Source organism: Patella vulgata, chromosome 1 (assembly GCF_932274485.2).
Source record: "Patella vulgata chromosome 1, xgPatVulg1.2, whole genome shotgun sequence".
In the NCBI taxonomy this organism is placed as follows: Eukaryota; Metazoa; Mollusca; class Gastropoda; family Patellidae; genus Patella; species Patella vulgata.
The window spans coordinates 63,456,827-63,484,193 of NC_065879.2; the positions used below are offsets into that span (position 1 = coordinate 63,456,827).

Sequence of the window (27,367 nt, forward strand, 5' to 3'; positions counted from 1 at the left end):
ATTAAGTCCTGCGATTTATGGCATTATTTCAGTCGATGACCTCATTCGTTGACCCTTAACCCTAGTTGATGACCTTACTAGCAAAGAGAGGGATCGTTTGAAGGAAAAATGCAATAAAGTTTTAATTTTAACAATCAAGTTTGAATTTGAGGGAAAACAAAAAAAAAAAATAGACGAAAACGATGATAAATTATGAAATTTGAATGTATTCCTAAATTTTAATCGACCATCGACTGATATATTCGACTGCAAATTCTCGTGGTACTTAGGCCGGGTGATAGGTGAAAATGGCATCTGCAGTCGTCATCCGTAATGTTTGCAAAACACTGCCAACAATCAATATTTTTAATCGCTTTTCATTTAGAAGTTATACATCTGGAGCTAGCACAGGTTACACTTATTCCATTTATGCCCCATTCATAGGATGTCATCTTTATTCAGGAAAATTATACGACATTGCATGCTCTGTTCCCCGTTTATTTGGTCTACTTTCGATTTATTGACCAGGAAATGTGAACGATTAAACTAATCAATGTTTGATTGGAAGTTTATTTTCCCCTTTTCTACCAGTTTCTGCCCCAAATGTAGTTATAAGGCACTATGTCTGTGGCTGCAGAAGGCAAGCGGTGATTAGTCTACCCGGCAGAAAGCGCACATAATGGACTTCACTCGACTAGAATCACACATTTATTTACACTCAATTTTAAGGTTCGAATCCAGCATGTGTCAATAGGATTCCCAGGAGTTAAACTCAAAACTGAGGTCAAGCCTTGTAAATGTTGGCATGCATGTTAAGAAGTATCCTTGACAGTTGGTTTTGATGAGGATAAGGCAGATACACCTTTGTCTGAACAAAATTCCCCCATATCCTATCATTGAACCAACCATAGAAAAAAGGCAGTGGCTATTTGCCACATGTGGTAAACAAGAATTTCAAAATAGTCTTACGACTACAGACCGCAATTGTTAACCGATTTTAATGAAACTTACAGATTATGATAACATTGATAACATCTCTGAGTAGGAAAACTTTCGACCACTTCCGGTTGGCGGTTTCCGAGATATGGGGGTTACCACACATTTCATGTGGCACGGCTACAGACCGCAATTATGAACCGATATGCATGAAACTTACAGAATATGATAACATTAGTAATATCTCAGAGTTAGCGGTTTCTGAGATATCAGGTTACCACTCATTTCATGTGGCACGGCTACAGACCGCAATTACCAACCGATTTCAATGAAACTTATCTGTAAGTTTCATTGAAAAATTAAACCTCGATCAATCCTTTCAATTCTTTTTGTTGTGTATATTTAATGTTCCAAATTGAATAAAGATCAGAAACCCCAATGAATGAATGGTTGGATTGGTCTAAAACATTTTCACACTAGGTAATGAAAATAATTCTAAATTACTTTAAGAAGAATTATCACACTCTCACCATATAGATTTAATTTTATAGTAAAGCGACATTTTCATATTTTCTGAGAAATTCAAAATATAAACATTTCTTTAACTATTATACAATCATTTGGATTTATTTTAGCACTTAATAATAAGACATTCACATAAAAATTTGAAATATTTTCTTACCACCCACGGTACTTGGAAAAGTCAATATCAAACGTTTTACTTTAAACAGGAAAATGATGTTTCTTGTCAATTTCTCAACTGACACTAGTGAATTATAGGATTAATGATAGGATTATTCTTTAACAATGTAGGACTGTGTATAGATTTTAACATATGACTTAAAAAAAATGCAATTGTCACTTTGACATATTTATAAATTCCCAAAAAGTCAGTGTCTGCTCAGAGAAAAATATTGTTAATGAGGTTTCGCTGAAAACCACAGCAAAATATATACAAATCATTGCATCATTGCATTATATCATTGCATGCCAATGTATACACGGGAGCTCCATTTTTTCGTCTCATCCAAACGACTAGATGAAGAATAAATTTGCAAACAAGACAATTAGGACATGATAGAGAGTATCATGTTTCTACCATTAAAGAAAGCTCTGTAATTGTGGAAAATTTAAAAAAAACAAGCCAACAGTGAGGCTGATGTCCCTTGCCGAAATCCCAAAATAAAAAGAGTATACATATTAATTAATCGCACATTTTTCAAAAGTATCGAGCAATCAAACCATACACTAAGTTTCACCAATCTCTATCAGATAGAATCAAGATTATCTTGTCCCAAACCATCGACAAATGAAATCGATTAGCTCTGCTTAGCGTCAGCTCGAAATGTTAATCATTGAACTCAGTCAAGACATTCACCTAATGAACAACTACATCAAGTTTAAACATTCACCTAATGAACATCTACATCAAGTTTAAACATTCACCTAATAGACACCTACACCAAGTTTGAACATTCTACCTCAATTAGAAGGAGAGTTATTGTGTCTCAGCAAAAACTGTTCATTATCGAATTTAGTCAAGGTATTGATGTAATAAAGCTATACACCAAGTGCCCTCACTCTCACTTAATTGAAACTAAAGTTATCGTGTCCCAAAGCATCAACCAATCAAACTGCTTATCTCTGCTTACCGTAAGCAGAAAATTCACATCTTCGACCTCCATCAAGGCATTCACCTAATAAACACCTACACCAAGTTTGAACATTCTAGCTCAATTAGAAAGAGAGACAGGCGGACGGACGAATCCATTTTAATAGTCCCCTGCTTTCTTCGAAAGGTGGGGGACAATAAAATATCCCTGAAATGAGGTGTGCATTATTGTTATCGCTGGGTTGGTTTCACAGAATATTTTAATTTACCTTTTTAATCAATCAACATATTAAGGTACAGTAGTTGGGATTGCAACACATGCAGCAGGGCCTACCTGGTCACAGTCAATATTGAAATCTAATGGATTATGTGGTTGCCATCAAATATGAAAGTAAATCATTTTTATACGCCCACATTTTCATGTGGACGTATATTGTCGTCGCCCTTGTTTGTTTGTCCGTCCGTCGGACGTCCATCCACAATTTGTTTGTGGACACTCTACAGGTCACAATTTTTATCCGATTTCAACGAAACTTGAAATATAGCTTTATCTCCCTGAGATCTCAGTTACTTTCGATATTGGCATGTATCGGAACGTAGCATCATGGATTATGGCCCCTGATTGTATGAAAAATCACATTTTTAGCTTGTGGACACTCTAGAGGTCACAATTTTTATCCGATTTTGATGAAACTTGAAATGTAAGTTTATTACCCAAAGATCTTTGTTCTGTTCGATGTTCGCGCATATCGGACTGTAACTTCCTGAATTATGGCCCCTGATTGTTCGAAAAATCACGTTTTTAGCTTGTGCACCCTATAGAGGTCATAATTTTTATCCGATTTAAAAAAACTTTGTAGTATATCACCGTTACACCCTAAGGATGGCCGAGTTAGAAATTCATGAAAATCAGGCCAAAACTAACAGACAAAATGGCCGCCCCTCGTTCTCAAATAGTGTAAAAATATGGTATATCAAGGTTGTGGACCCAATGGAGGTTACAATTTTTATCCGATTTTGATGAAACTTGAAATGTAAGTTTATAACCCAAAGATCTCGGTTCCTTTCGATATCCGCGCATAACGGATAGTAACTTCCTGAATTATGGCCTCTGATTGTACGAAAAATCATGTTTTTTAGCTTGTGAACCCTATAGTGGTCATAATTTTTATCCGATTTAAAAAAACGTTTGAATATATCACTGTTACACCCTAAGGATGGTTGAGTTCTAATTTCGTAAAAATCGGACCTAAACTGACAGACAAAATGGCCGCTCCTCGTACTCAAATAGAGTAAAAATATAGTATATCAATGTTGTGGACCCTCTAGAGGTCTTTTGATTTTGATGAAACTTGAAATGTAAGTTTATAACCCAAAGATCATGGTTGCTTTCTATATTCGCGCATATCGGATATTAACTTCCTGAATTATGGCCGCTGATTGTACGAAAAATCACGTTTTTAGCTTGAGGTCCCTCTAGATGTCACAATTATTATCCGATTTAAAAAAAAACATTCAAATATATCACTGTTACACCGTAATTTTGGTTGACTTCGTATTTCGTGAAAATCAGACCAAAACTGCCTGACAAAATGGCCACCCCTCGTACACAATTAGCGTAAAAATATGGTATATGAATGTTTTGGATCCTCTTGAGGTCACAATTTTCTTCTGATTTTGATGAAACTTGAAATGTAAGTTTATAACCCATAGATCTTGGTTCTTTCCAATATCTGCGCATGTCGGATCGTAAATTCCTGAATTATGGCCCTTGATTGAACAAAAAATCACGTTTTTAGCTTGTGGTCCCTGTAGAGGTCAGAATTTTTTTCTGATTTAAAAAAAATGTGTGTATATATCACCATTACACACTAAGATCTTGGATCCATTTGATAATCACGGATACCCGAACTTTACTTCCTGGATTATGGCCCCTGATTTTTCGAGAAAAGGCATTTTTAGCTTGCGGATTCTCTAGAGGTCACAATTTTTTTTTTCGATTTTAAAAACCGTTTAAATATTTTACCATTCCACCATAATGAAGGTTGAATTCGAATTTTGGGAAAATCGAAATGAAACTGCCCAACAAAATGGCCGCTCTTTGTACGCAAATTGTGTAAAAGTATGCAATACGAAGGTTGTGGAACCTCTATAGGTCACAATTTTTATCCGATTCTGATGAAACTTAAAACATATCTTTATATCCCAAAGATCTCAGTCCCTTTTGATATTTGTGCATTTCAGACTATAACTTTCTGGATTATTGCCCCTGATTGTACAAAAAATCCTGTTTGTTTTTAGCTTGTTCTCTATCCATCTCTTGCAAAATGTGAGCGTATCCTGCCTGGCAGCCGATGGTATTCATTAGCAGAGGTTTATTTATACTTTTTCAAAGCAAAATTTTTTTAACAATTATCCGGTAGCCATTATATATAGCCATAATGAGTTTTATGTGGTCTTCAATCAAAATGCATGTTTACATACTAGTACTTCAAATAAAGTACACCGCTATGGTACCTAAAGTTAATTAATTACCTACAAATAACATATTACATTAGATAATGAGTTTTATGTGGTCTTCAATCAAAATGCATGTTTACATACTAGTACTTCAAATAAAGTACACCGCTATGGTACCTAAAGTTAATTAATTACCTACAAGTAACATATTACATTAGATATTTTTTTAAATATAATAAATCAACCAATGCTCAGGTGTTTTTATAAGTCAAAATCCTGTACAGCACAGTAGATGCTTACGGCTAGCCCCCCTCCCCCACCCCCGTACAGCACAGTAGATGCTTACGGCTAGCCTCCCTCCACCCCCCCAGAGGATCCATTCCATTTGATTTGATATATATATACGTTTATTGTTTGAAATATATTTGTAGCCTATATATATTGTGTGTCGTTTCCACTGCTTTGTCTTGTGTGTCGTTGATTGTTTATGTGTGATGCTGTCCTCCTGCATTTACTATTCACTCGGCTAACCAAAGAGCTCTGAATGTATCAATTTTAGTCCAGATTGGAGAAATTGCAATGGAGAAAATCTGATAGTTGAAAATGCAAAGATAAAAAAGTTACTGTGAATTTGCAAAAGCGAAAAGTATTGAGTTAGAAAATCATAACTAGCTATATAGGTTTTATACTGTTAATTTTTTCCCGAGTGATTTTGTGTCATGTGATACTTACAAGTGAAAAATCTCGAAAATGGCCATTTTTGACTTTGTAATTTTCAATATGATATTTTCTCTTAATATGACAACGATTCGGCGCCATAAACCTGCTGTATATATAGACAAATCACATTTAGTTGAAATCTTTTTTTTTACCCACTGGTGATGATCACAAAGTGTTTATACCTCTTTATTATGTTTGCAGATACAGCAATTGTAAAATTGATATGACCTTTTTAATTTGTAAAATGATTCTTTTGATTTTTTTTTGTGTAATTCAGGTAATTTAGATATTGGTAAATTGGGTCATGTTTCATTAATTGGATTAAATAACCCAGAGAAGAGAAATGCTGTTGATCCATTCACAGCTAAACAGCTTATTGAAGCTTTCCAAGACTTTGAAAAAGATGAAAATGCAAGAGTGGCTGTTTTATATGGAAAAGGTAATTTTAACATTATTGATGATGTGAGAGATGCTATATGCCTATTTCATTACTGATACCCGATCTAAAGAACAAAAATGTAGGCCTATTATTTTCTACAGAATTTGGTGCTACATTAATGTTACCTGGTAATATCTTTTCCATTTGAAGTTGTGTTATAGAATACCAGGATAAAATGTCTTATTTATACGCCCACATTGAAATTTGATCGTATATTGTTGTCGCCCCCCGTCCGTCCGTCCGTCGGTCCACAATTGCTTGTGGACACTCTAGAGGCTAAAGTTAATATCCGATTGACTTTAAATTTATATACAGTGTTTAAGGCCATGAAATGAAGAAGCCGATTGATTTTCAGCGATTTTCAATATTTACTGCCAGAGTTATGGCCCTTGATCACTTTGAAAAATCTTGTGGACGCTCTAGAGGCTAAAGTCAATATCCGATTGACTTTAAATTTATACACAGTGTTTAAGGTCATGAGACAAAGAAGTCTATTCATTTTTATACGCCCACATTTTCATGTGGACGTATTATGCCGTCACCCCTGTCCGTCCACAATTTGTTTGTGGACACACTACAGGTCACAATTCTTATCCGATTTTGACGAAATAGGTTTATCTCCAAAAGATCTTGGTTCCTTTCGATATTGGCATGTATTGGATCGAAACTTCATGGATTATGGCCCCTGTTTGTACGAAAAATCACGTTTTTAGCTTGTGGACACTATAGAGGTCACAATTTTTATCCGATTTTGTTGAAACTTGAAATCTAAGTTGATAATCCAAAGATCTCTGTTCCTTTCGATATTCGCGCATATCGGATCATAACTTCCTGAATTATGGCCCCTGATTGTACCAAAAATCGCGTTTTTAGCTTGTAGAGGTCATAATTTTTTTCCGATTTAAAAAAACGTATTATTATATCACCGTTACACCCTAAGGATGGCTGAGTTCGAATTTCGTGAAAATTGGCCCAAAATTGACAGACAAAATGGCCGCCGTTCATTCTCAAATAGCGTAAAAATATGGTATATCAAGGTTGTGGACACTATAGAGGTCACAATTTTTATCAGATTTTGTTGAAACTTGAAATGTAAGTTTATAACCCAAAGATCTCGGTTCCTTTCGATATTCGCGCATATCGGACCGTAACTTCCTGAATTATGGCCCCTGATTGTAGCTTGTGGACCCTATAGAGGTCATAATTTTTATCCGATTTAAAAAACCGTATTATTATATTACCGTTACACCCTAAGGATAGCTGAGTTCGAATTTCGTGAAAATCGGCCCAAAATTGACAGATAAAATGGCCGCCGTTTGTTCTCAAATAGCATAAAAATATGGTATATCAAGTTTTTAGCTTGTGGACCCTATAGAGGTCATAATTTTTATCCGATTTAAAAAACCGTATTATTATATTACCGTTACACCCTAAGGATAGCTGAGTTCGAATTTTGTGAAAATCGGCCCAAAATTGACAGATAAAATGGCCGCCGTTTGTTCTCAAATAGCATAAAAATATGGTATATCAAGTTTTTAGCTTGTGGACCCTATAGAGGTCATAATTTTTATCCGATTTAAAAAACCGTATTATTATATTACCGTTACACCCTAAGGATAGCTGAGTTCGAATTTCGTGAAAATCGGCCCAAAATTGACAGATAAAATGGCCGCCGTTTGTTCTCAAATAGCATAAAAATATGGTATATCAAGGTTGTGGACACTATAGAGGTCACAATTTTTATCCGATTTTGTTGAAACTTGAAATGTAAGTTTATAACCCAAAGATCTCGGTTCCTTTCAATATTCGCGCATATAGAGGTCACAATTTTTATCCGATTTTGTTGAAACTTGAAATGTAAGTTTATAACACAAAGATCTCAGTTCCTTTTGATATTTGCGCATATCGAATTGTAATTTCTTGAATTATGGCCCTTGATTGTAGGAAAAATCACTTTCTTGTTAGCTTGTTCTCTATCCATCTCTCGAAAATGTGGGCGTATCCTGCCTGGCAGCCGCTGGTCAGTGATTTTCGATAATTACTGTCACAGTTATGGCCCTTGATCACTTTGAAAAATTTTGTGACGCTCTAGAGGCTAAAGTTATCATCCAATTGACTTCAGATTGATACACAGAGTTTAAGAGCTTGAGACGAACAAGTATATTGATTTTCAATGAATTTTTATGACTTGATATTAAAAGTTTTGTATATATAACGTTAGCATGGGGCAGAACTTTATAAAAACCAAACAAATTCTAATGGTTTTCTGATAATTACTTCATGAGTTGTTACTCTTAATCAGATTTTAGTGTATTATAAATGTTTCATTACCGAAAGAAGTAAAAATATGCGACGTCTTGTTGACTGCCCAGACGATTTAGCTGCTGTGGGCGTATGTTTCGTTGCCTGGCAACCTATCTTTATGGACATTAAAGAACCATCCCAATCAGTCAGGATTGAATTGCACAGATGAACGTTGTTGGTCAGTCGCTGAAAGTACCACAATAAGTGCTTTAAGCTTTAGTCTCCACTACACTGCATGGCGTATGCTCATCTTCATTATGGTATGGTTAACAATTAACCCCATTTTTCTTAGGCCAATACCTGGTACTAAATAATGTTATCAGAAGAAACATTTTGCTCCAGCATCAGGAATTTCAAAAGAACATTGCTATGACTAATAGAAATATATATACTGAATAAAAATATAGATAGTTCCTAGGTTCTAACCCCGTAGTATTTTTATTTTACTGCAGAATCTTAATCTTTAAACCATATTTGGATGTAGGTACTGGTCACATGTCTTTAATTAGCCAATCGTTAATATGTAAACAAACTATATCATGTGGAAACATTTTAAGATAAATAAAACCACGCAATGTAAGTTCAATCAGTCTGAAGAGTAAAACTACTAGCAGGATACCCGGCTTCGCTCGGGGGTCATAACTCTGAAACCGGAAGTGGTAGACTAACGCCACCTGGCCTATGTTACTCCCCGGTCCGAGCTACCCCTATACCCCAAATTTCAGACTCGGGGCAGACCTAGTGTAGCCGCCAACCCCGAACAGACAGACAGACAAACAGACAGACAAACGACAGTGACAAATATTAGTATAGATGATAAAATATGTATACTGGTGGATTAGCTGATAGAAATTGTGACCCAATTTCGTAAACTTGTGAGATCTGTTGAGGGATCCCCCCACCCCACCCCCAACAAAATATTCTACATCCCGCCACTCAGGCAGTAAGGTGCTGCCTCACTAACCAGGAGATCCACTGGTGCGTCACATAAAAGTATTCCAAATAAGAGTAGGTCGTAGTGCCACTGTACAGGCAAAATTTCCTCATAGCGATTACACAGCTTGGCACATGAAGTCCCGAAGGAGCTAAAGAGTACCTATCGGCTTCCATACGTCTGCTTGTCTTCATTATCCTGCTTGGTTTGAAATAGTATTTGCCAACCATATCACGTTCGATGTTGTTTTCAATTTCAGCATCGATTCACCGGTTGTACATGATAAGGAATATGTCCAACCTCATGGGTTTTCTCTGTGTCCTCTGTTATCCTCCTGTTGCTAGACCCTACGCGCTAGCAAATCATTGAAATAAAATTGAACCATATGTTAGTCCCGAAATGATCGAGTGGACGTTAAACCACATCTCTCTCTCTCTTTATATATATATATATGTTTTAAATTTTAACACTCTGCCAAAACCATTCAACCTGACGAAGAGCGAGTTGTTTGTGTCAGTCAACATAATGATCCCGATCAGGTGGTCAATCACCAAATTGAGCACAAGGTGGCGAAACCAACCAACGTCATAATGATGGTTGCTAGGTAGAAGTATCAAAATTCTAAATTTGTTCGATGTTCATGATTAACATGTAAAGCGACAATGAAGTAGACATTTTTCGTCTCTTCGATAGTCCAATTTATTTTTTACACATTGCTGAACACATTTACACATTGTCATCAACAACATAATAGACAGTATTTTATATAAAACATACATGTAGAGTACACAAAATGTGAACATAAAAACACAAATTAAAACTATATAATGCAAAAATGAGTCACTGTCACTATAATATCACAGTCTAAAGTAGAATTTAATCTCCATCCATCAGGAAATAGCATTAATTATACAAAGTTCTTGTTGGATTCAGTTCCTCAAATAACATGTGATGTGTCAGTATTGTTTGTATCCAGTAGATGAGGTTGGTAATTTATCCATCATATTTTCTGCTGGTAAAATATATCAACAAATAACCTTTCACTTTTAAATTATGTAAAGGTGAATGAAGTAACTGGATGATCTGTAAGTGTCAGTTCTGAAATAAATGGAAGGTGGATGTATTAATGAATAAATGAAATGGAATTTATTGTCCAATCAATACAATTATTGTACAAACACAAGTTTATATATATTCTATGGTTAGCTGTGCAATGTGAGCAATTTGCCTGGCAAGCTGTTAATCTGCCTCCTTTTATATATGTATAACTACCTCGAAATATCAAATGTGCACTGTCAATTTGCACGCGGGAACTCATTTATTGAAAGAAAATAATAAGGAACAAATGTAGATTAACAAACTTTCTAAACATTATTTTTCAACTAGGCCTTGCTTTAACTTACTTTGGCAAATTGCTTCTGGTCCTTCCAACTGTCATTCCTGTGATATTGTTTTAATTTGTCTCGTTAAATTCACCATATGTTTGGCGCAATATAGCCCGGTTGGAGCTGACGTGCCATTAAACAACATTTCATTTCATTTCATTTCCTTCCAACTGTAATCATTTCATGAAATACTGATCCTACTAATCAAAACCTCTTTTCGTATCTCTTCTGTTAGCAAATCGAGTGAAACCATTTATCCCTGATATTATTTTCAAATTCGTCCTAGATTCACCATCATCTGGAATCACAGCCATAACCCTTTCATTTCTTTCTCTTTTCAGCCACTCTGCAGCAATGGTCCTAAATTTTTCCTATCTGAATGTATTCAGAACTAACTTGATTCCACGTGAATAATACATTACTTCTTTAGATTTGGGGAATTTTCCTATGCTTTGTCCCTTACTTTGTCCGTTATGGAGGCTGCCACTTTTATTGCTATGAAGCGCCCCTTTGGTTGAATCATGTCACATGACCATTTTAGTCAACAAGGAACCTCTCAAAACACTCCATTTTGTTGATTAGGCGGAGATATGGAGCGCGAAATTTAAAAGCAGATTTTATCAAGACTGTGAGGTATTTCTCTAAGAACTTTGATTTTTGGAATGAGAAAGCTATAATGAACACATTCTTTCACTAAAATGTTAAATTGCTTTTTGATGAAGCAAAGGTGGCAAGATATTCGATGTCAGCTACTGGCCTATCTTTTGTGATTTTAGGTGGGTATTTTTGTGCAGGTTTAGATCTCAAGTCCTTGTCACAATCTGAGGGTAATATTAAAACACAGGAACCTAATGATGGAATAAGAGCACCTATGGTAAGTATTTCTGGGATATAAATAATGTGGCGTGATGTTTATGTGATTGTCGATCTTGCGCTGTCTCAAGCTGAAATATACTTTTTAGCACTGACTTGGTCGGGGAAATGCCCTTGAATCAGTCAGTAGAGGTTTATGTGTTCTATGCTGGAGATAATTGGGTTAATTCACATTAGGAACATCAAGGCAAATATAGCCAAGTGGGTATATATCATTCAGTTGTCATATTCAACCTCTGGTGTAACTTGATACCAGTAACCCTGTCCATCCACAATTGTTTGTGGACGCTCTACAGGTCACAATTTTTATCTGATTTCAACCAAACTTGAAATATAGGTTTATCTCCCTACGATCTCGTTTGCTTTCGATATTGGCATGTATAGGTCTGTAACTTCATGCATTATGGCCCCAGATTGTACGAAAAATCACGTTTTTAGCTTGTGGACCCTATAGAGGTCACAATTTTTATCTGATTTTGTTGTATATTGAAATGTAAGTTTATAACCCGAAGATCTTGGTTCCTTTCGATATTTGTGCACATCGGACCGTAAATTTCCTGAATTATGGCCCCTGATTGTACGAAAAATCACGTTTTATTCCGATTTAAAAAAACGTTTGAATATATCACCGTTATACCTTAATGAAGATTGAGTTCGAATTTGGTAAAAATCGGACCAAAACTGCCTGACAAAATGGCTGCCCCTCGAACGCAAGCAGTGTCAAAATATGGTATATCAAGGTTGTGGACCCTCTAGAGGTCACAATTTTGATCCAATTTTGATGAAACTTGAAATGCATGTTTGTAACCCAAAGATCTTGGTTGCTTTTGATATTCGCACATATCAGATCGTAACTTTCTGAATTATGTCCCCTGATTGTACGAAAAATCACGTTTTTAGCTTGTGGACCCTATGAAGGTCAAAATTTTATTCCGATTTCAAAAAATGTTTGAATATATCACCGTTACACCTTAATGACGTTTGAGTTCAAATTTCGTGAAAAACGGACTAAAACTGCCGGACAAAATGGCCGCCCCTCGTACACAAACAATGTAAAAGTATGGCATATCAAGGTTGTGGACCCTCCAGAGCTCATAATTTTGATCCGATTTTGATGAAACTTGAAATACATGTTTATAACCCAAAGATCTTGGTTCCTTTCAATATTTGACCGCCACTTGTACGCAAACAGTGTAAAAGTATGGTATATCAAGGTTGTGGACGATACTAATTGGTTACGTGCGGTCGCGCCAACCAAAAACACGGTTAGTTAACAAATTTATTCACATTTGATCAATTTTTATACAGGATGACTTTGTGACACAGGTCTAAATTACTAGTATTATAGCTTTTAAAGTGCACATAAGATGGGCCTGGAAACTTTGAGATACGTGTAGCCAATGGTTACTATATCCACTTTACGGCAAGTTCACACCAATCTGATTGAAATTAATTCAGTTATCTTCACTCAAAGTCGTAAAAATAGACCTCCCGTAAAAACGACTTTGCCAATTATCGAAAACACTCTTAATCCCCTCAGACGCCAGTGACGTCACAGTGACCAAATGCATATTCGGAATGTTTATTCCTTAATTACCTATATACAGCCGGCGTGTGTACTCATTAACGCCTGACTGGTTCCTTAATCCTCCTTAGTTCCTTAATTAAATAACACAATTGACTACGGAATAATTTGTTTTGTAATTCATTTTAGTTTAAGATTCAATTTAGAATTTGTTTCTCATGACAGCAATTTTAATACCCTCTAACATCGTTTGCAGTCCAATTGATTAGAGATACATTTTCGTCAAAAGAGTATTGTGGTTCTAATTTCCCCGAGTAAAAAAGTACAGAGGTGAAAAGATGTAGTCATGCAAATTGTATTATAAAAGTCAAACATGATTGAAACAGGGCTGCCGACAACCAGTATCGCAGCGCAATTTGCGATACATATTTTGTCCGTTGCTAATCAAAAATTAAAATCTAACGTTTTTGATTCGCAGTAACTGCGAATCATTAATATGCCTGTCATTTTGGATATTGACACAAATATTTATCCACATTTCTCAACACTTTCAACGTGTATAAAATATCAAATAAATTTTATAAACAAAACGGAATTCTCCGTGTGACATTTTCTTCTCGAACTACCCAGACTCAATTCATGATACTATATAATACAGGGACATAACTCTATGAATCGGGACTATTAAACCGGAAATAGGGAATCAAGTAGTACCACTCACGTTGCGAGACATGTCAATTTCGAGTAATTATATCAGTATTCAATTTAAAAAAAAATAAATTCAGTTTATCCCCCACGTATTGTAAATAAAATATAAAAAATAAATACGTGTAAACGTATTGTAAAGTGAGAAATCAAAGTAAGAATTCCCGTAAACTATTATTGTTTATATCGCGTGCGTCTAGTTAATCGAGATTATTCGTAAAATACCGCGTGCTTCCGATTGAACAAAAATAATAACACGATAAAAAGCAGACGAAATTGTTTTCTAACGAAGAAATAAGAAGCCACTGCCAAGAATTGGCTTCAGACATAAGGCCTAACAAAAGTCTACATTCATTCAGAAATGTTCACAGCTAGCTGTAGAAGTGCTAAAATTCTAAAAAAAATCTTAAGAATGAAATCTAATCATTTGCTATCAATTAAAATAATCTTGTTATTTAGGTGTTTTATGTTGATTTGAAACTGAAAAACTGCTAATCAATTTTTAAATTTGCTTATCAAATTTGGCAAAATTGGACTTTTTGATTAGCAGTGCTGCTAATCATCTGTGAAAAATTACCGACAGCCCTGGATTGAAAAGCGATTTGTAAATGACGATCCGTTATAATCATACGGCGGATTTGACTTCATTACTCGGAAATAGACCGTCAAAATGAAATGCGAAAAAATATCTCAATATACAGTACAAATAAATTTTGTTGGTAACCATCTAAATGGAATAACAGACAGATTGAGAAGTGTCATCTAACTATCTTTGTGTATTGATAATAATATGACAAGTAGTGTCGTTAATATCTGTCATTAATTAATCAATCCGACTAAAGTTATACAGACTTGGGGTCATTAAATAATTTACATCTCGGTGTTAGCATTGATTGTTAGTGGGATTAAGAATGCTGATTAGGTAATTATCTTTTTTACGCCGGCCAGATCAAAGACCTCACTCTAGGTGGAACGTGTGCGTAGTACCCACAAATGAACTAGGTAATTATCTTTTTTACGCCGGCCAGATCAAAGACATCACTCTAGGTGGAACGTGTGCGTAGTACCCACAAATGAACTAATGGTAGAATCGTACACACACATATTTATTGTATAAAATAATTAAGTTTTACTCATCAGTTGTTTTTAATTATTATTTAATTTTTGTGTTTTTGTAATCAAGTAGCATCGTATTATTTGTTGGCTGTCGTTTAAACAACATTTAATTGACTTGATATGAAATATTCTTTATTATAAAAGTATTTTACAATTGCATTGACAGTTTAATCACTCACCAAACGGCATCAGGTGTAATTGATATTCATGTCCATGAATCCAATGGAATTTTCGCGCCAAAGTTTAACCTCAGTTACTACGCCCGTAGTGCATAGAACCGTACATGGCAAAAAGATTCCCAACGTTGATTTACTGAGAAATGAGGGCGATCTATGCATGCTCATTGGAAAATTCCATATTCGCTGTGAATTCCAAATGGAGTTACGATAAAAGTTGTTCTTTGTGTATAGAAATGGTTATTATTATAAGATATAGCTAATAATGAATATATCGACAATTAACTGGCATCATTTGTATTTCTGTACTTATAGAGAATAGTTTGGAATATCAAGTATTACGGGGTTATCCAAATTACCGGTAAATGCGCTAATTGCTTAGGTCTTCTTCAGTTGTCACGGGGCCTCTTTAAACAATGGCACCTTAAATGGATCAACGGCATGATACGGCATTTTAAATTCACCTTAAAATGTTCCAATCACAACTGTCTAATCTATAACACCGCAAGACGATAATTCGATGATTATGATTATGCCAGTAACATGTTAATTGGACCGACACACTTGTCAACTGGTGGTGTGTATTGTATAGGTAATGTATATAGTATGTGTAGTGCCTGTGACGTCATCAGCCAATCAACCGGATTAAGGTTGTAATTGAAAATTTGAAAACAGTTTTTGGCTTTCGGATACTTAAACCTCAATAGCTGAATTAATTTTAATCAGATTGGTTTGAACTTGCAGTAAAATGGATATAGTAACCATTGGCTATAAGTACATTCAATTAAGATTTTTAATCTTATGTGGTCTTTAAATTACTGGTCAGCACAAACTCCATTCATTCTTGGCATTTTATTTCTCTATCTTACCGGTACTTTGACAGATCAAGTATTTTGACATCACGTATTGACCAGTTGCAAGCAGGTTTATTTAAAAATGCCCCCCATCCCCAAGTCTTTAAATGATTAGTTATGCCATAAATATTTGAAAGTGTGCCTTTGGGTTTTCAAATACAAAAAGAGTTTGACTATTTAACATGTCAGCTATATTTCCAAAGAATTTACTACACATGTTCCTTTCACTATAGCCCCTTCTATCCCGGATAAGAACAACAAAATGGGGGGGCCCATGGGTGAAATGACCAAAATGACAATTTAATTCGACTTTTGCATATAACAATCAACTTTCTTGCATACGTCGACCAACCTAAGATGTCATCAAAAACACTGCTTAAGAACACCCACGACCCTTCAGAACACCCCCCCCCCCTCTTTACCCCCCTGAAAAAAACACCAGGCAAAATTGAATAGAAATGACATTCGTTGCATTAAAATAGTTTGTTACATTCTTTATTGCTGTTACATATGTTCACACAATATTTCCATCAAATAGACGTAAGAAATGAAAAAATGAAAAACAGCCAAGTTTAAAGCAGAGCGAAATCAATAATTGTATTTAAGGTCTTTGAAGCTGGATAATTAAAAATATACTGTTCATGTTTTTATATAATAAATGATATATTGGATATATTTCATGAAATTTTATGTAACTGGCACTCCGGTTGAATGTATAAAAATTGCGGAAGCAGTATGTAAATGGCCAATTAAATTCCATTGAAACATGAAATAGACACAATTTATTTTTATATAATGACATGCCAAGCGGGGGGATGCAAACAACTTTATTAAGAATGATAATTAGATTTTCATATTCCAGGTGACCGGCCATGTAAAGGGCCAATCTCAATTATATTTTGGAGAATAAAACTGCTTAATTTTGTGTTAAAAGCCCTTAAAATCCCCTACCTTTGGCCGAGCAACTAACTCAATATATGTGATACGTTTTCAAAGAACTTAAAACTGTCAGTCTTCATCTGGGAACGAGACTGGTGTCCCATGCAGTATTATACGGTATCTAGATAAAACAAGACTTTTATTTTATAAAAATAATGTGTAGGTGAAATGTACCTTTCTTTATCAAGTACAGCACGTGGGTCATGCATGCACTGTATAGATCTCTAAAGGAACAGCAATAGAATATCAGGTCACCCAAAGAAAAAATTGATTCAAACCCTTAAAAGGGTTACATATCCGGATAAGCGGTTTTGACGTCAACGTCAAAACGACTCAATATTGCGAACTGAAATTTTGAGAGAAGGTAAATACACCATTCCTTGAATTTCTTACATACACGTTTGTATCAAAGACTCTGTTAATAGTGTTAAAATCTGGGATGTTCCCTTGAAATAGAAATATTGCAAGTTTACACAACATTGACAAATAATGATAAATTCGGATGTTAATCCAAGAGAATTTTCTATTGTAGTGAAGACAATTACACCTCCTCACCTCCCCATTGTGAACTTAACTAGGTCGCTTGTGGAAAATGTGACGGATAACAACTACTGAAATTCACGGTCCCAGTACTAAAAAATTCTACAATACAAAAAATTTCATACTTTAATTTACTTTGTGAACTCAACTAGGTCGCTTCTGGGAAATGTGACGGATAACAACTACTGAAATTCACTGTCCCAATACTAAAAAATTCTACAATACAAAACATGTGACGGATAACAACCACTGAAATTGAGTGTCCCAATACTAAACATTTATACAATACCAAAGATTTCTTACTCTAATTTACTTGGATGTCTTTTTATACAGACCCACTTTTTCTCCCTGCTTACACCATACTCATGATCCCTTTGAACCCCAGGTTTGGAAACACGGTTCTGGTCCCTTTTGTCAATGATAAACAAAAACTCTTTAACCAATGATTATATGAATCAGTGATTTAAATGTCTGATTTACAATCAAATTTTAAAACTTAATTTTAATCGTTGACGAAGAGAAATTCTAGTCTTTGATTAGCTAATCTGACTTTTGAGAATGCCAAACTTAGTCAACTACTAATCTCTAATGAGCCAGTTCCTGATTAGACCTAATCACAGATTATTTTAGACACAGTTTGAAAATATGGGCCTAAGTTGCTTAAATATAGGGATTTAGTGAAGTGGAACAAATTTATATAATGTTTAAATAGGCACACCATGGGATAAAAGTCATAAACACTTAACCTCAAAATATAATATTAAATATAAAAGAATATAAATTAGTCAAGTTATTTCTTTAAAATATACATTCACTGCAAGTGGAAATGAATAATAGCACCATAAAAATCTGGATAAAACGTGAAAATAGCTCAACAATTTTATGTAACCAACTGGTTACGCAATGGACATTTGGCGCAACCAAAGAAAATGTTTACGCAGGAAAAAAAACCTGCAGCCATAATTTTTCTGGTTACACCAAAATTTGAAATTTCATGGCCTGTTATACGATTTAAAAAAACGTGGGAATGTATCACCGTTACACCATAGTGATGGTTGAGTTCAAATTCTGTGAAAATCGGACCAAAACTGACGGACAAAATGGCCGCCCCTTGTATAACGCAAATGGTGTAAATATGTTGTATATCAAGGTTGTGGACCCTCTAGAGGCCACAATTTTTTTCCGATTTTGATGCAACCTTAAATTTATGCTTATATCACAAAGATCTTGGTCCTTTCGATATTCGCGCATATCGGATCGTAGCTTCCTGAATTATGGCCCTTGATTGTATGAAAAATCTCGTTTTAAGCTTGTGGTCCCTCTAGCGGTAACAATTTTAATCCAATTTAAAAAAACATTTGAATATATCACCGTCACACTTGAATGATGGTTGAATTCGAATTTCATGAAAATCAGACGAAAACTGACAGACAAAATGGCCGTCCCTCTACGCAAATAGTGTAAACATCTGGTATATCAAGGTTGTGGACCCTCTAGAGGTCACAACTTTGATCTGATTTTAATGAAACTTGAACTGCATGTTTATAACCCAAAGATCTTGGTTCCTGTCAATATTCACACATATCTGATCTTACCTCCCTGAAATATGGCCCTTGATGTTAGGAAAAATAGCTTTTTGTTTAGTTTGTTCTCTATCGATCTCTTGCAAAATGTGGGCGTATCCTGCCTGGCAGCCGCTGGTTTTGTTATAGTCCAGGGTCCAAGTAGAATGATGTTTAGTAAACCTGTTATTGTTGTTATATTCCAGGGTCCAAGTAGAATGATGTTTAGTAAACCTGTTATTGGAGCTATAAGTGGTTATGCTGTAGCAGGTGGAATGGAACTAGCTCTGTTATGTGATCTAAGAGTTGTAGAAGAATCAGCTATTATGGGGATATTCTGCAGAAGATTTGGTTAGTACTCTAGGATTTGCTAACTTCTTTGCAATGGCAATGTTGGAGTAGCTGACTACAGGTCCGAGGTGCTTATATAGCATTCCTTGATAGTGTATGTGAGCTCAGAATTTTCATACTAGCATTGCTATGCTTGGCAGAGGTGAGACTCCCTTGAAACCAAAGGTATTCAATGACTCCTGTAACTTCAGTAGCCCAGATCTGCCAATGCACTGTGAAACACAAGTAAAACGCTAAGACTAAACCCTTTGTGAGTCTGCAGTAATTGGATTGATGAGACTTTAAAACTCCTATTCCTTAGAATTTAAACAGAATTTCCCTTGTTTATGCAATATATATTATGACTATATCTCTAATACAGGGATTGAGCAGCCCTGTGATTTTCTATTAAAATACATCACTTAAAAAAAAATTATTTCATTTCCATGTTATAAAAGCTTATAGGAGGACAAAACTCTTGGTAAAACACTGCTGCTTCTGTTTTCTCCCAATAAACATATTTTAATCAGTCTTTGGAATGATATGATTTTTATCCAAACATTTTGATGTATATATCCTTTGGTGACGGTAATTTAATGGCCCAATCAATATGATTTTTTTTATCTAATCTTCGATTGAAGGAGTACCCCTGGTAGATGGAGGGACAGTACGTCTGCCTGCGCTGATCGGTTTATCTCGAGCTTTAGATCTTATTCTAACAGGGCGACCAATCAACGCTAAGGAGGCTTTACAGTTTGGATTGGCAAATCGTGTTGTTCCAGATGGCACTGGAAAGGTTAGATAACTGCTTATTTTGGGTGTATTTGTATGACATACAACTTTTATTTTTGTTATCATATATTTTCTCATTACATATACATACCAAGATTAAAGTTTCATTTTTGAATGGTGGTCTAACTCACCTAATTATTAAAAACCCAAGGGTTTTTTTTACATTAGAGTTCTTTAAACCCTAGCATTGCACAGGTGACTGTGATAAATAAAATATCATGTTGACTTGATGTAGAAAAATAAAAGGATTGTTTGTATGTTTATTTTTAGGACTGAGCAACGCTATAGAACTAGCAAATGAAATTGCAGCCTTTCCACAGAGATGTATGAAAGCTGATCGTAGGTCTGCATACAACTCAACATTTGATGCTGAAACAATGATGGATGGTCTACAGTATGAGTTTGTTAATGGGATGAAAGTAGTTCAAGATGAAGCCGTTCCAGGTAGGCCTCATTTTCTCAAAATAACATTTATTTGACATCAAGCCATGTATTGTATTTTCTTGAAATGTCTGTACCCTCACATTGAACATATCCTTATCAATATCGTCCCTCGCCCTTTCTTGTCTCTACTTTTGAAGGAAATAAAACCTTTTTTTAAACGCCAACATTTTCATGTGGACGTATATTGTTACCTTCGTCCGTCCGACCGTCATTTGCATTTGTTTGTGGACACTCTACAGGTCACATTGTTAACCTAATTTTGACGAAACTTGAAATATAGGTTTATGTCTCAAAGATCTCAGTTCCTGTCTATATTGGCATGTATTTGACTTTAACTTCATAGATTATGGCCACTTGTTATCCGATTTTGATGAAACTTAAGATATGTTTATATCCCAAAGATCTTGGTTTCTTTTGATATTCGGGCATATTGGACCGTAACTTCCTGGATTATGGCCCCTGATTGTAAGAAAAATCACGTTTTTAGCTTGTGCATCTTCTAGAAGTTTCAATTTTTATCCGATTTTGATGGAACTTAAAATATTTTTTTATATCCCAAAGATCTTGGTTTCTTTTGATATTGTCGCTTGTCGGACGGTAACAACATGGATTGTTCTCTGTCCATTTCTTGCAAAATGTGGACGTATCTTGCATGGCAACCGCTTGTTAATTTAGGTGAAAATAGAATATTGAATTGGGTTCATCTGATTTGGTACTTTCTATGAGTAATTGGACAGGCTCTACCAATAAATTTTATGTTTTAAAATATATTCCGATGTCAGCTTGTTTACTATTTTATATGTTTAGTTTAAAACAAATCAATACATCAAATTTGATTAAATCAGCACTTTTATTTTTTACCCAAATCAAAGAGGTCTAGTCATTGTAAATTGATAGTGTTATGTTCTGAATAGATTCTGTTTGTTTTTAGGTGCCCAAAGATTTAAAGATGGAGTTGGAAGACATGGAAGCTTTACTAAGAAATAGAAATAATCCCCCCAATAGTATTTTATCTTACAATTATTCTTATTGGTCAGACCCAATGATCTTCAGTGGTACAATTCTTCGTATTTGTCTGACCCAATGAGCCTTACAAGTCTTCTTAATGGTGAAAAATAACCCAATGATCTTCAGTGATAAAGTCTTTTTAATGATGAAAAAAACTGTGATGATCTTCAAGTTCACAATTCTTTTCATCGGTAAGAATTAAAATCTTCCAATTATTGAGAAGAAAACCAATGGTACAAGTCTTCCAACAATTCCTTGAATATTCCTTGATATGGTAATACTTTCACATGGAAAACTAATATTTATTGTTACAACGCTAACAGTACAGCGGCTCTGTAAGGCCAGCAAATGAAATTTGTGATTGGCTGGTTCTACAGCTCTGATCTAATTATGGTTAGAGAATATTAATCTTGTTATGTCAGGTCACAATGTTGCTAATCGAAATTTAACTTGTGCTCACAAATCAAAATATATTGGAAGTGTATTCAAAGCTTTTTGCTTGTCAAGCAGCCACAGGATTTCTTTCTTTACCTTTTGATTAATCTATGTATGTTATAATTTGAAATAGCCAAAGTTAAATACAATTTTATGATCTGGAAAAATGTTAGTTTCGAGAACTCCAGACCAAATTGTCTGCAATATTAATCTGGAAAAAAAAGGGGACCAACAGTGCTAATTAACTGACTCCACTCGTCTTAAAGAGCACATTAAATGACCAATATAAATAGTATGTACTTTAGGCTAGTGTTACTATACAATTTATTACAATTTAATTCAAATCCATTCATAATCAAATGAGACATCTTCTTTCAAAGTCACAAATATGGAACTGCCCTGAAACCAATTATGCCAATTATCTAAAATACTCAAATTTGTTATATATGAAATTGGCGAGACAGCGCAGTATTCCATGTAAAACGAGTGGTTTAACTTTAGTTCATATTTAGAATTTGTCATGAATATGCCATAAATCTGCCCTTTCTGAGTTAGTCCCCATAACATAGTTTTAGGGGGTTGTAAATCATTAACACCGATGTGCAAAGGATTATTGTTGATCACTGTCTGCAACTGTGCCCTCCAACAAATACACATTATAGTAGACTCTTTATAAAATGGGTGTAATCAATCACTGAACCCCATCGCTCTATTGTCTTGCCACCTTTCTTGCTTGTAACTAGAAAATTGAATAATTAATTCAAAGCTGTGCTATAACTGAAACTATTGTAGGAATTATAATGATGATTTTGTTAAAACTTTGTATCATGTAAATCTTTTTATTAAAAGTTTACTTGTGAGACAGTGCAAACTAAATGCATACAAAGCTTCAGGAGAGACAGATATTATAAACCCTCTGATAATCTCTCTGGTGCATGTGCAAAATGTGCCACATTGGATGATTAGAAGTGGTGCATTGCATCCTTTATTTTTAGCAAATGTTATCTTCTTTTACTTTAATTTGTTTTCAGTTAAAAATATGCTTAAACATACATTATGCAAGAGAAAAATCTGCCTATTGTAGGTCTTTCTTTAGGCCTGAAATGTTATATAAACTATTAATTAGACATTAATTAACGTATCCAGACCATAATCAACTCTTGATGTCAACGCTAGCCTGCGATAATTGTTGGATTATGATCCAATTTGCTGTATAACTTTCCTTCTCGATTTAACGATTAAGTAGATAATCGAGACTATGATTTTTGTCGTACTGACTGTAGTAATGATGACTGCGGTTATGCCGAACTTTCAATCGCTTATTCCTCGGTTTATAGTGGATCAATTTGACTGAAATTCTCAGCAAATTGCCTTTACATTATCTAGTTTTTAACTATTATAGTGAGAACTGCCAACTCGTTATCTAATCTCCCATAATGTATCTTTAATGAATCAAATTAGGAAACCTTTGAATTGCGTCCTACCAAATATAGTATTGAATGGGTTGATCAGTATTCTACTTCCACATTTATTGAATGATGCTTGTCACAATTTGCTCTAATAAAGTTAATTTGCACAAAAATCAATTATATCTCAAAATTGACCCTGTGGACCAAATATTTTACATGTAAACAGGTACTGATTTCACAAAACAAAGAAACTAGTAATTAAAAAAATTTAATTTCAAATTTAACTTTGATTTTTTTTACCTATTTCCAGAGATCGCATAAAAAAGTTCTAAACATCCAACATATTTTGATTGTTATATTGTATGGAATACAATTACTGTTTATTAGTTTTACTGTTTAACAGTTTTAGTTTAAGAATTGGGTCACCTTCAGGGTTATTGTTGTTTATTTATATCTAAATAAGGTGGCATCATTTTTATAAGACATCATTTCGTTGTTAAATTCAGATTAGAGATATCCAGTGGAATGGTTGCTCTGTTAATAAAAAACCAGTAATTATATTACATAGAAATGTATCCTGGGTATAACCTGATCCATTACTAAATTCCATCCAAACAATTTTAATTGATGTTAATGAAATTTGTTATTGTTTTTGTTCTGAAATAAAGCTGCCAAATGCCAATTAGTTATTAACTATTATATAATATCGTGTGTTTTTTTTCTATTTTGGTGTGGGGAGGAGGGGGGGGGGGGTATAACTGTTCATGGCACAACCCTGTATTTTTCTAATTTCATGCCATTTTAATATGCATAATAAACGAACATATTGTTAAATGTGAGAGAAAAAAATTACACAATACATTTGTATATTCGACTCTGCCTTGTTTTCTTATTTCCTTGAAAAGATCACACTAGAAACATTTCCAAGGTGTGAACAGTGGTATTTTGTTTAGGGAGAGGGGGGTGGATCATTAGCATTTTTCCATGGGTTAACCATACAGAGGTCCTAACCCGACCCACATTTCATATTCGCCACTGAAATAGGTACGTCTTTGGTTAAACTGTGCTGTGGTTCCCCGTAATGAAATTCGGTATTATTAGTCCGGTGGCTGAAGGGGGTGAATTTATGAGACCAAGATTTTCTCTACCATCTATTAATATAAAACAAAAATTTCTAGGACTGTCAATCTCTAAAGAAGTGTATATGATGCCCCTGGACAACTGTTTTGATTTTTGGGGATGTGCGTGTATGGAAGGAGGGGTGGGGTGGGTAGAAATTCGCGGGAAATGAGTTCACGTTGATTTAAATGATGATTTTCATAGAGCTTGGTAAAAGCATTACTTTTGAATATCGCTGGGGGGCGGGGGGAGACCATGTAATTTTTGGGACATAAACCACTTGGCTCTAAATTGACCTGAAAAGTGTTTTCTCGTTAGCTTTTTTGTTCAATCTGATTAAAACAGAGATGCTATATATCGTTCCGTTTTCTATAGTTCAAAATTTCGTTTTACTTGTCTTCACAACACTAGGATCTGGAAGAGTTGTTATAAAACAGGCAGTCTAGTTGATGTGAGGTATTAGCCAATGAAACGGTCTGTTAAGGCGAGTTCTTGGCGTGCTCTGCACGGAACTGTGGGTAAACCCCTAGAAACGTCAACGCTGATTGATTAATCAATGTCTGACGTCATAGGTAAAAAGCCGCTCGTATGACCCCTGACGCGACCTCCCAGTACAACTTTTCAGATCTTCATGTAGTGTAGGCCATCGAAAGTATAAATAAAACGAAACGAAATATACATCTGTATTTTAATCAGATTGCTTTTTCGTTCAGTACCAATTTCGTCATTCCGAATAATAATATTAAATTATAATGGTACTTTTCAAGGGGTCTGGAAATGTACATACCCCCCCCCCCCCACAGTAAATTCGATACATGTTTAGATATTAGTTTATTAGTTTATTCTTAGTCTTCATCAGAAGATTCAAAATCAAAGTTCATAACAAGAGCTTGATAGATATCTTCTTGATGACTAATCAAAAGCTCGCATTATTTCCTTGGAATATGCTTCTGATACCCACTCACATTGAAAATCTTCATTCTAGCCCTGTATTGCAAGATCATTGGTTTTGCAGCCTGTCTCCATATTGTTGCAACATAATTGTTGCGTTTAATGTGCAGCAAAAGATTACTCGGGCAAGATGATAATAAAGAAAGAAAGGTTTGTTATTTTTCATAAAAATTAAAATTCCTCAAAAAAATCTTTCTTCTAGTGTCATCTACTGATGTAAGTCGCATTTCGCCGAACTAGTCCTGGATCTGACTATGGTTCTGAAGGAAAGTTTGAGTAGTGAGAATTTTTTTGAAGAAATGTTTAAAGGGTGCCGAAGTCAGTATTTTTAACTTGGGTGGACACTCACCACGCCGACGTTATCTCAATTGTATCCTACCTGCTCTAGTTTTCTGTCTATTTCTATGAAATAAAGGTCAGAATGAAGCTGTTTGGACTTGGGTGGACACTCACCACGTGGTAGGTTATTTTCTATGACGTCATCAAAGATGACCGCCGACGTTATTTCAATTTTATCCTACCTGCTATAGTTTTCTGTCAATGTCTATAAAATAAAGATCAGAATGAAGCTGTCTGTGCGAACTAAAGTGAAAAGTATATTTATTATTAATCTGTTATAAAATTTTTAACGAAAACTCATACCCAATTCAATGTGGCGGTCTTCAACAAGTTTCTGAGAGCGTTATCTCGTTATCTATGGTGGCTGATTAGTATCATGTCGTGGTGTCGCCCTTCGTAAGATGACATCACGACATTTTAACCCGATACTACGACAACCCGAAATCACAACATTTTAACCCGACAATACGACATTTTCACTCGATACCACGACATTGAAAATGTCATATTGCCGGGTTAAAATGTTGTATTGTCGGGTTAAAATGTTGTAATGTCGGGTTGTCGTAGTGTCGGGTGTTCCTCTCAATATGATTATGTTCCCCGGGATTTTGCAGCATGAATTTTCCATGTCGGTAGTTCAGGACAATATAGCCGATATCACGACAACTCGACACCACAAAAATACTATGTTTTGGTTCCCCAGGATTTTGCAGCGCAGTATCTCCATGTCGGTAGGGGGGCCTAATGCAAGACAATATGGTCGATAACCCAACATCACGACAACCCGACACCACGACAACATTTTAACCTGACAATACAACATTTTTACGCGACATTACGACATTTTTAATGTGATGGTGTCGGGTGAAAATGTAGTATTATCGGGTTCGAAATGTCGTGATGTCGGGTTAAAATGTCGTGATGTCGGGTTGTCGCCTTATGAAGGGCGACATCACGACATGATACCAATCAACCACCATAGTTATCAGTGTGTTAAGTGGTGGGAGAAGAACTCTTTTTTTTTAAATTCTTCAAACACAAATGGTGATAGAGGCGAAATGTGCTGAAATAAAGAATTGGACAAAAAAAAAAACCCTCAAAAATGCCAGCTATTTCGTAAGGTGACTTTTAGCTATAAGGTTTTCGATATCTCTGAGTTTAAAGATGGCAACCAAAATGGAATCTAACATGGCGGATTTTAAGTTAGGCCTAATCGTCATCTATTGCATGTCATCTATATGGTTCCCAGTGTCGCTGGGTTTAATAATTCTTATCTCAAAAATAAAATTTAAGAATTCATGATGGCAGAAATGCAAAATGGCCACCATAATGAAATCCCAAACGTCAGAATTTTAATTAATCGTCATTAATTTTTTTTACTTCCATTAGATATGATTTGTAATATGTCTTATAGCCTATAGGCTAAGGGGTTTGAGTTGCAGAGTTCAATTTATATCCCAAAACTAATTATGAATAGCCCA

General features: G+C 35.1%; 1 protein-coding gene across 1 annotated transcript; it reads left to right on the plus strand.

Moving 5' to 3' along the window:
* Positions 1-254: 254 nt before the first annotated feature.
* On the plus strand, positions 255-24,208 carry LOC126813937 (enoyl-CoA hydratase EchA19). The gene is made up of 7 exons (XM_056101835.1): positions 255-390; positions 5,985-6,146; positions 11,546-11,643; positions 19,266-19,410; positions 20,031-20,185; positions 20,452-20,625; positions 21,557-24,208. Exons 1-6 carry the CDS (start codon positions 288-290, stop codon positions 20,455-20,457), a joined length of 669 nt encoding a protein of 222 aa, XP_055957810.1. The 5' UTR covers positions 255-287; the 3' UTR covers positions 20,458-20,625; positions 21,557-24,208.
* Positions 24,209-27,367: the final 3,159 nt, after the last annotated feature.

Excerpts from the sequence above, each read along its gene's own strand:
- LOC126813937 (XM_056101835.1), top strand. The coding sequence starts at position 288 with ATGGCATCTGCAGTCGTCATCCGTAATGTTTGCAAAACACTGCCAACA. Across the intron at positions 11,644-19,265 it reads ATGGAATAAGAGCACCTATG|GGTCCAAGTAGAATGATGTT; the intron begins GTAAGTATTTCT and ends GTTATATTCCAG. Across the intron at positions 19,411-20,030 it reads GATATTCTGCAGAAGATTTG|GAGTACCCCTGGTAGATGGA; the intron begins GTTAGTACTCTA and ends CTTCGATTGAAG.